Source organism: Megalopta genalis, chromosome 1 (genome assembly GCF_051020955.1).
Source record: "Megalopta genalis isolate 19385.01 chromosome 1, iyMegGena1_principal, whole genome shotgun sequence".
In the NCBI taxonomy this organism is placed as follows: domain Eukaryota; kingdom Metazoa; phylum Arthropoda; class Insecta; order Hymenoptera; family Halictidae; genus Megalopta; species Megalopta genalis.
In genome coordinates this window covers 25,627,634-25,638,259 of record NC_135013.1, presented here as the reverse complement: position 1 = coordinate 25,638,259, position 10,626 = coordinate 25,627,634, and the positions used below count along the sequence as shown (strand labels likewise).

Genomic DNA, 10,626 nt, shown 5'->3' with positions numbered 1-10,626 from the left:
AAGGAATTGTTCACTTTTTCCCACTATTTACGTCTTTGATGCATGATTTTGTGCTTCGAAGAAAACAGTCTTAGCAACTAAAAAGATCCTCGCGAATTCCATCCGCAGTGTTAATAGGTAACCGAGTATATACAATTAATTCTCCCCAATTAATGCTCAGATTGCGAATAAAAATGGACAATTTGAGAAGAGATTTATAGTTGTTGGCAATCGGTAACTATAAAAACGAGCCGCAAGGCTCCAGTAACGCTATCTCCTCTCCTCAAATTGTCCACTTTTGTGTGCAATCTGAGCGTCGATTAGGGAGAATTTACTGTACACGATTATTTCAGAAGTCGCAGCTCTAATCGCGACGCGAGATCGATCAACCAAAGGCGCGAAACGAATCGCAAACGAATCGCGCTCGCTTTAGCACACTCCGGCCGGCTATTAGTCAACCTTTCCGATACCCGAAGCGGTCGCCTGCGATTTGAAATATTAGCTTCGCGGGACCAGCGAGAAAATTTCCGGCACGACCGATCGCGAGAAGCCGGGGAAAATCGTTTCCCTCGCGAATTCATTTAGCCCCGTTGATTTATCGTTGCGCCGTCGGTCATTTGTTCGCCGACCAGCTCATGGAATTTCCGCGTTGACTTGTCCAAGCATAATAATGCGCATAATAACGCGTCCCTCGCCGACGGCTCTCGAGAAAAGGAAATTAACGAGCCGCTTGCGAAAGAATCGTATCGGAAGCTTCGCGTGACCGGAACTAAAACGAAATGGAAAACGAAATCATCGATGCACCCTGCGTTATCGCGATAGCCCGGCGCGGCACCGGCGCGAATTTTTATTCTGTCCGAGCACACGGCGATCTCGCGGTGACAAAGATGAGGAGAACGTGGCGGCGTTTCGAGCGTTTTCAAGAAAATACAATTGGTTGATGCTATTAACGCGTCGTGTAATAAGTTTTATAACATGTTGTATGACGTGGTAAGAAACAAAAGTGACCACTCACTTTTTAAAACTGGCTTGGAAATATTAGATGAACTAGTTGACTAGTCGACCAGATGATTATAATACTCTTTTTCTAATTTTGCTATTATTTTTGAAACTCTCGCTTTTTGGAAATATTAGATGAATTAGTTGACTAGTTGACCAGATGATTATAATACCTTTTTTCTAATTTTGCTGTTATTTTAGAAACTCTCGTTTCTTGGAAATATTAGATGAATTAGTTGACTAGTTGACCAGATGATTATAATACCTTTTTTCTAATTTTGCTGTTATTTTAGAAACTCTCGTTTCTTGGAAATATTAGATGAATTAGTTGACTAGTTGACCAGATGATTATAATACTTCTTTTTCTAATTTTGCTATTACTTTTGAAATTCTCGCTTTTTGGAAATATTAGATGAACTGGTTGACCAATTGACCAGATGATTATAATACCTTTTTTCTAATTTTGCTATTACTTTAGAAACTCTCGCTTTTTGGAAATATTAGATGAACTAGTTGACTAGTTGACCAGATGATTATAATACCTTTTTTCTAATTTTGCTGTTATTTTAGAAACTACAGTTTCTTGGAAATATTAGATGAATTAGTTGACTAGTTGACCAGATGATTATAATACTTCTTTTTCTAATTTTGCTATTACTTTTGAAATTCTCGCTTTTTGGAAATATTAGATGAACTGGTTGACCAATTGACCAGATGATTATAATACCTTTTTTCTAATTTTGCTATTACTTTAGAAACTCTCGCTTTTTGGAAATATTAGATGAACTAGTTGACTAGTTGACCAGATGATTATAATACTTCTTTTTCTAATTTTGCTATTACTTTTGAAATTCTCGCTTTTTGGAAATATTAGATGAACCAGTTCACTAGTTGACCAGATGTTTATAATACCTTTTTTCCAATTCTGCTATTACTTTAGAAACTCTCGTTTTTTCACCTTTTTATCTGACCCTATAATAAAAATTTAAACAATGCTTTTGATACGTCCCGATAACTTACATAAATGTTAAAAATTTCATTGAAATTGGTTGTCGCATAGTCGAGCTACAGCCACTAAAACATGTAAAAATTACCCGTTTCTGATTGAAATTCGCGAAATTCTGCGATTTTCGCGATCTTTAATTATTCACACAGCTTATATCAAGGTTATTTTAAAAAACCGATTTCAATGAAATTTTCAGCACGTATATAAGTTATCGAGAAGCATTCTTATTCCAAATAACAGCAGAATTAGAAAAGAAATGTATTTTAATCACATCACAGTAAACTAGTTCCTCTAACATTTACAAAAACAAAGTCGCGTCATCTGGACCAGTGTTAAAAAAGTTATACCGTTTTAAAAAGTGTTTGGTCACTTTTGCTCCTCATTGTATACGTACATGTGCTATTATTAGACTGTACATAATATGTACAGTATAACAAAAATATGTATGTACATGTATCTATGTATGTAACTGCTACATTACATTACATGTAACTACATGTAATTAGAATTTTAACTATATGAACTATAATATAGTCAATAATCTAATTAAATCTGTCAAGTAAACCAGCTAATAAATACAAAGCCATTGTGAAAACTTGTTTTCGAATATTCCATTAAACAATTGCAGTGTGAAACGTTTAATCATACTTCGAATTTTATAATTTCCTCTTTAGATCGCCAAAATATAATATTTAAAATTCGCTTTAAAACCCATTAGCTTTAATGGATTATCTCTATACACAGAACACAAATTGTCCAAGATGTAACGGATGCAAATGTGTAACTCGTAAGTTAGATAAAAATGTCTTCCCTCTTTTAACGATTGCAATAACTTGAAAATAATATAACGATATTCTTGAATTCGTCCAATATTTTCGCAGTTTCGTATATTTAACCTGTTCATTTCAAATATATATCATATACTATTGATTACTATGATATACTACTAGTGAATGATTTATATATTTATTTATAATAATATAGTTATATATATTATATTATATTAATATAATATGATTAGTAATAATATATATAATTATTATATTTATAATATATACTAATTAGTAATAATATATATAATTATTATATTTATAATATATACTAATTATATATAGTTGTATATTAATATATATATAATTATTATATTATATTATTATATTTATAACATATACTAATTATGTATAATTATATATAATATATGATTATAATATATCACTTTGCAGCAAAAACGTAAAAGTTGTTCCAATACATCGAATTCGAGAAATTGACGAAAAAAAATCGCGCGCCTGGCCGCTGCGCCGATAGATAAGAGCGCGAAATATCGTAGCCGGCCGGCGCCGCGACCCGAAACGGAAAATCGCGTTCGATCTCGCCCGCGCGCGACTCGTCGACGACGCCGTGGATCGCACGCGGTACGTTCTCCGGGTTACCTGTCGGCGACGGGTAGCTGTTGCGATCTCGCGTGGCCGTTGCCGAGGAACTGTGCCGCGGAATGATTCCCCGCGGGCAGGCCGAGTGGTCGAATATGTCTCCGAGCAACCGTGCAAATAAACGCAGTTGCCCGTCGCGATAAAATGCAATCGGGGCGAACAAGCACGCGGCACGCTCCTCCTCGCACCCCTGGATATTAGTTTAACCCCCGAGTAGGCGAATGATTGAGCGGTTCTCCGCGCAGTTGCGGACGGCCCCGGTTTTTTGCCCGACGCGATCGCCGATTCGAGACGTTTCGATTCGCAGTGTCGCGAGAAACGGTGTCCGCCGTCGTTTCCGCGTTTTCCGTCTGCGAACTGGGACGCCAACTCGGACGGAAACGACGCAAACAACGCTCGCTAATCTTCTATGCACAGGTCGTAAACAAGGCGGAGCGTCGTGCTCGCGAGCCATTTGCCTCGAGCGGCCACTCGTTAACGAGTAATCACCGCTATTTTCGCGATCGGTATCTGGCGTCGCGGCCCATTCGGTATGCGGCGGAAACGCGCGGCGATCTCCCATCGGTCTGCGTTTTGGCTTTTCCGTCGACCCGCGTCCGCCGCCGGGCTCGGCAATGATAATTCGACCTCGTTCAAACAGATGGTATCCGGGACGATGACGAGTGGGGCAGCGTGATTTCGATTAACGTTGGACCGCCGATCGATCCGCGATAAAGCGAAAGCATTTCCTTCGCCGGCTCGCCGACGTAATTTACGAGCTCCGCGCGCTCGCGAACTTGTTTCTTCGCCGGGGGCGCGCACAGAAATTTGTGAGCGCGTGCTCCTTTACGGTCAATTCTGGCTTACGAGGCACCATTCGTCATCCCGCTCGTAAACTCCTGGACACACGGCTGCCTCGTCGCATCTCCGAGATTTACCGGCTGAAAATTATTGGCTCTACCCGGTATCCGACAGCCGTCCGTCTCGATCTCGTCGAGATCGTCGGACGGCGAAACTTCGCGATTGTATTTAACTGCTGCGCTGTATACATATATATCCATTGTCAGGACCCGCGACGCTTCGGCTCATCCGAATTTCAAACAGGCCTCTAGCAGCGCTTATGATAATGCCTCCCATGCATGACCTCGGAAGAACGCGCGGTGTATAAAACCCGCCGAATCTCCGCGTGTCACACGGTCGCGCCGTCATTGTTCTCTTTATCTCGCGCGCCGCTTTGCGAACACGAATATATGTACCGTGTGTGTGCATAATTGTAAACACAAAGTGAATTTTGCATTGTTACGAAAATTTATTATTTTTTTATTTTTTTTATTACTTATCTATTTATTATTGATTTATTATTGATTTATTATTTATTCATTTATTATTGATTTATTATTTATTCATTTATTATTGATTTTTTATTATTTATTTATTATTTATTTATTTATTACAAATTTATTATCTGTATATTTCTATTTTCTATTATTTCTGATAAGAGATGTACGAATATGATATTTTGTTATGTATTTTATATATACAGAGAATGACTCGGCTAAAAGAGACTGCCAACGGTACTGTGACCAATTATAAACTCGAAGTAACTTTTACATTTTTACCGCCATTTGAACAAAAACTTAACCATTCGCACTCGAGTGGTGACTCTGAGGCACCATTGAAATTGTCACATCACGTTTCAAGATAGCTTTTATATTATAAAAGTTTAAATGTAAAAAACTGTTAAAAGTCTAATTGTTATATGGGTCACAAGACTAAATTTCATATGCATAAAATGCACTTTGTCGTATAAAATGGAAATACCATAAGTCAGAAAAATTAATTTAGATTTACAGTTAAAATGGCCTCGAGTGCAAAGGGTTAACAAAACACCATATTTGTATACCTCTGTGTTAGAAATAATATAAAACAGAGATATAGAAATATAATGTTTCGTTTAGTTTATGTTTAAATATCACTGAAAGTATAAAAGTTACTTACGTAATTTATTATGTAAAAATTAATTACAATTATTCAGCCAAACACATACACCACCGTGTTAGAATTTCTGTATTTCCCTCCGCGGTTTTAACGACCCGAACAGTATAACAAAAACGGTATTATCGCGACCGTTGTAACGAAGAATGACATCTCGATCGCAAGAACGCCATGTTCGAACGTGATTAATTACCCGAGAATCGTCCGTCATCTATTAGACCCCGCAAATCGCTTACACCCACCACCGAAAGTATTAGGTCGCTTGAAAAAAATTATATAAATATGAAAATCCGATATGAAATTGTTGTAATTTTCTCAATGTATTTCGAAGTTAACTGTATGAAACTGTAACAAGCACGTAAATATAGCTTACGTTGTACTTACGATCATCCACCGCGTTTTTTAATTACTTATGGGACTAATTTCAGCATATTGTGTATATACTTTATTAATCTTCACTGTACACCTTGCTTAAAAAATCATATGTTGACCTTGACATAACCTTGACATGGCCTTGGCATAACCTTGACATGACCTTGGCATAACCTTGACATGACCTTGGCATAACCTTGACATGACCTTGACAAAACCTTGACATAACCTTGACATTGTACGAGGTCAATGCACTAACCTGCACACATTTCCGTGCGTGAAGTGGATTTACAACTAAATGGGTGAGTTTCTTACTGATAATATTCTTCATATTTCTCTAACAAACATATCCCTTACGTCCTTTAACACGATTATTATTTATTAAATTAGCGTGTTCGGACACGAAATTATTTAAATTAAAATATCGTTTACATACTTTGTTAATCTTCACTGTACACCTTGCTTAAAAATTTCATATGTTACACACAAGGTGTCATGCACACTAGAAAATTAAAACGGCCGTCACGGTTAAGTTACTTACTATTTCGGGTCCGAAAAATTAATAAATATTCTTCAGACGTTCTAAAGTAAAGGTGAACAGCGTTTTTCTTAAAAATATCACTGTTACGTAGTAAAAAAAATCTGGAAAGTTCTCGCTTCGTGATTTGTTCAATACTTCGAACACGGCTCGAGTCCGTCCCGACCATCTGTCAAAGCCTCGTGCTGCGGGCTCTCGAACTTCGCGCCGTCACCTCTCATTGGTCAGTGTTTTTCGTTAATAACTCGTAAACAAAGCCGCAGATTGCATTTTCGCAAAGGAAAAAGTTACTTCAAATGACCTCAGCTACCCCTCATTTTCGACTGTTAAAATAATTGTGGAACACCCTGTATATTATATTATATATATATTCTATTATATTCTATTCTGTTACGATGATGTTCTATAGCGAGCGGACAATGATCCTGCGGAAAGAAAGCTCGCGGTGGAAGAAGGGCGCGGCGTCGCGCCGGCAACGTATTAGATGAAAATTTACGGCGGAAAATGTCTCGCAGGGCGAGGTGTCGCGACGGCCCGGAGAAATGCAATTTAACTCGGCGCCCGCGATGAATGATACTCATCGAGCGGTCAACACACCGGCCGAGGCTGTTCCCGTTCCCGTTCCCGCATCCGCGTCCACGCTCCGTGAGAATAAAACCTATTTTTATCTCGGTTTTCTAGCAAATTGCTTCGACGAACGGGAGCCGGATTAAAACTCGTTACAGCGTGCCGGGTTTGTCGTTCGCAGCCGCCGCTGCTCGTTTCGCCGGAAAACAATAAACTGGCTTTTCGGGTAGCTGCGATTTTCGAGCGACGCCGATTCGAGCACCGTGAACACGCCGTTGCAGGATCGATGGTAGAGACGTTCGACGATCGAAAATCGCCAAACAGAGAAGACTGTCATCGTCGTCATGGACAATTCGTTCCTCGCTCGGCCGTCGATTTTCTCTGCGAACGACGTTGAGGCAGAAGCTGCTCTCGAAGTCCATACCACGATGAAGATCCTGAAAGAGGAACTGTTCCGATGGGTCTGCGAGAGACACGCGACCAACGACCGCCTGGACAGGCAGATGCTGCGCGAGAAGGCGCTCGAATTGGCTAAGACCTTCGGGATTATCGGTACGATTTCGCTGCGAAAGCACTCGGCGAAGAGCGTCCTAAATCTTTTCGTAATATTCGCCGTTCTAAAGGGCCGTATTTCTAGGTTTCGATCGCAAGGAGAATGTTCTCGAGAACAATCTCAGAGAATAGGTTATGAATCTAGGTGGCGTCTTAAGATCGTGCTTAAGACGGTCTTATAAATTAGGCTTGACTGTGAATACGGCCCTAACTGCTCTTTTGCTCTCTCTGATTAGACCACGTCTCTAGTGTTGCTATACTGTCTGGTCATCATACCATCAATGTCCCAAAAATGTCTCGCAATCCGGAAATGAAGGGTTCCTGGGGTTGTTTCAAATAACTTTTTCCTCAGCGAAAATGCAGTTCGCGGCTTTGTTTACGAGTTATTAACGAAAAACTGTGACCAATAAACGGAACTGGGCTTCGCGCACTGGTTGGCAGGGCAGCCTCGCGCCAGCGGAGCTCGCCTCTTATTGGTCAGCGTTTTTCGTTAATAAATCGTAAACAAAACGGCGGATTGCATTTGCGTTAAGGAAAAAGTTACTTCAAATCACCTCAGGAACCCCTGATTTCCCAGTAGTGCGATAATTTTAGGACGCCCTGTATGCAGAATATGCAGAAGTGAGGCAGATATGTGCAAAAAATATGCAATATGTGTGTTCATAAGAACTGTATACATAAAATCAGTTGCAATGTGAATCGGTATTGTGAACATTCAATCTTAATTGCACATATTGCACCTTCGGACAGGATGTATGTATTCAAGGCCATTTGCGTATCTTCATCTGAACATCTTGCAGCAATATAGGTTAATTTGTGCACGCCTTTTACTTAGCGTAAATGAATATATTATTATTATATATTATTATATTATTATTATATATTATATATTATTATATTATTATTATATATTATTATTATATATTAGCATTATTATTATTATTCATTTACTTTAGCCCGTAAATGAATATATTATTATATTATTATAATAATATATTATATCGTCTGCTTCGATCTTAGATTTCAAATGCACGAAAAGATGGACGACCAGCTTTCTGAAGGAATACTGCATCGCCACGGACCCAGCGAACCTATCGCAGCTCGATCCGGTTTTCAGGAACTACCGCAACTGGATCGACACGATGAGGTCCACCATCATTAAATACAAGCACCGCGATCTTTTCCACGTGGACGAGCTTAGCATGTACTCGGACGTCCTGCCGTCGAGGATCTCGACGTCCGGCAGAGCCGGGAATGATGTGGACAGCGATGGCACGCCGCGGAATCGAATCACCGTCCTGATAGGCTGCAACTCCTCGGGCTCGACGAAACTACCCCTGCTCGTCTGTGGCTCGTACTCGTCCAGGACGACCGTGAAGGAGCACGTTTACAGCCACAGCGAGGACAGTTCGATCAGCGACGAGCTGTTCCGCGGCTGGCTGGCGGACTTGAACGACCGTATGTCGCGGGAAAATCGAAATATCCTTCTGTTCCTGCGTCGGAGCAGGAATCAAGCTCTCAGGGATTTCCCTTTGAGCAACGTGAGCCTCGCCTATCTGCCGAACGACTTCCCGCCGATGCTGCGGCCGTTGCGGAAGGACGTATTCCACTATGTGAAGATGATCTTCAGACGAAGGTGAGCACTGCCCGTGTTTCTCGTTTCGCGAGAATCCTGGAATTGAATGAGATCCGGTTACAGGTACGCGGAGAGGCTGAAACGACACACCTCCGAATGGAACTTACGGGACATCCTGAAGTCGCTGATCGAGGCATGGGAGACGCTGCCGCGGGAGATCGTGGTCTGCAGCTTTCAGAGGACCCATTTCCGGACCGACGACAGCTTCCTGCAGATCGACTGCGACTGCTGGACCGCCTTGGACACCGGCATCTCCTTCAGGAGATTCGTCACGTTCGACGACAACCTATCGGACGAGCCACGGCCGTCCAAGAACACCGCTCGTTATCACAGCTACAATCTGAGAGCGAACAGGGACATGGTGCAGATCTGCGAGAACAGCGCGGATTTGATTTCCGACGAGTTCGATCAGGCCGAGGAAACAGGGTCGAAAGAATCTCTGGGCGTAACCGCCCTCCGAGATCAAGAGCAGAGGGGACCACTGGCGGACAGAACTTTCGGGGAAACGGAATTCGCCGAGCGGCGCGGAGCGTCCAGAAAAGCGCCAGCAAATATTAAAAATACCTTCGTGTCGCGAGACGTTGCTGTTAGCTTCGGAGGCGGCGAGACGTTCAAACAAGACCCATTGCTGGTGCACAGGCAGCAGATCGCGTCGAGTAACCTCGAGGGATCGGTCCAGGCGATCATAGACAAAGCTTTGACGCTGACCACCACCGCGAAAAATGATTACGCCAAGAAATTAATCAGTAACATCTACGCCTACAATCGAGCGGAGAGGAGGAGCGCCAACAACGATCCTTCAAGGAAACGAGACAAGGTGAACGAAGGGCCGCAGGCTTCGTCGGAATCGAACCGACCCTCCAGTTCGGCGAGCTGTTGCGACGTATTCGAAAAGGTCGCGCGAGAATCTTCGGAAAAGATTTGTTCGCTGGAAGCAATCACTCGAACGACAGAGGATCGTGCCGAAGAAACCTTGGTGCAGCTGTCCAAGGATGGCCAGCACACGACGGAATTCGCGAGCAAGAAACGACGCAAGTCCTGCGGTATGAGCGACTCGGAGGATGATTCGGATAGAAGCGCGTCGGACAAAAAGAAGCCAAGGGTCGACAGCAATTGGTCGAAAGAATTCGAGACTAACTTCGTTTTTGGCGGACAGAATGCCGTTAATTGCTGCTCGGGCCACGAACGCGACGAGAACACCGTGGTTTCGTGCACCATGAACACCACGCCCGAACGCTTGGCTTCCCCGAGAAATTAAAGTCACGTTAGAAAAATATATAGAACTCAAAGTATGTACTGGGCAGTCGGATTGGTTTTAAACCTTCATCCGATCATAATGGAAATCTTTGCGAGTAGCTTTTGGGGTAAAACAGTGTGACCCCGTGTGCATCCAGTGGATGACGACCCGCCATCTTGTGAGTATAGACATGTAGCTCGTAGAATTTTTTTGCTGCGACACTTTCCGAAAGGTGCCAAAATGACGATATTCGAATATTTTGTATTCGTACGAGAAACAAATATATGCTTGAATGCTCGACGAACTTTCGGGTATACTGTATTTTCCACAAAGTAT

The 10,626-nt window shown here is 41.9% G+C and overlaps 1 protein-coding gene across 3 annotated transcripts; it reads left to right on the top strand.

Annotated features, from left to right (window-relative positions):
* Positions 1–7,212: 7,212 nt before the first annotated feature.
* LOC117221013 (tigger transposable element-derived protein 4) lies at positions 7,213–10,594 on the top strand. 3 transcript variants are annotated; one of them, XM_033471573.2, is made up of 3 exons: positions 7,213–7,417; positions 8,438–9,053; positions 9,117–10,594. In XM_033471573.2, exons 1-3 carry the CDS (start codon positions 7,294–7,296, stop codon positions 10,309–10,311), a joined length of 1,935 nt encoding a protein of 644 aa, XP_033327464.2. In that variant the 5' UTR covers positions 7,213–7,293; the 3' UTR covers positions 10,312–10,594. The 3 variants fall into 3 exon arrangements, with proteins under 3 accessions (XP_033327464.2, XP_033327473.2, XP_033327480.2); XM_033471582.2 differs by lacking the exon at positions 7,213–7,417 and adding an exon at positions 8,096–8,225; XM_033471589.2 differs by lacking the exon at positions 7,213–7,417 and adding an exon at positions 8,096–8,253.
* Positions 10,595–10,626: the final 32 nt, after the last annotated feature.

Excerpts from the sequence above, each read along its gene's own strand:
- LOC117221013 (XM_033471573.2), top strand. The coding sequence starts at position 7,294 with ATGAAGATCCTGAAAGAGGAACTGTTCCGATGGGTCTGCGAGAGACAC. Across the intron at positions 7,418-8,437 it reads TAAGACCTTCGGGATTATCG|ATTTCAAATGCACGAAAAGA; the intron begins GTACGATTTCGC and ends CTTCGATCTTAG. Across the intron at positions 9,054-9,116 it reads AAGATGATCTTCAGACGAAG|GTACGCGGAGAGGCTGAAAC; the intron begins GTGAGCACTGCC and ends ATCCGGTTACAG.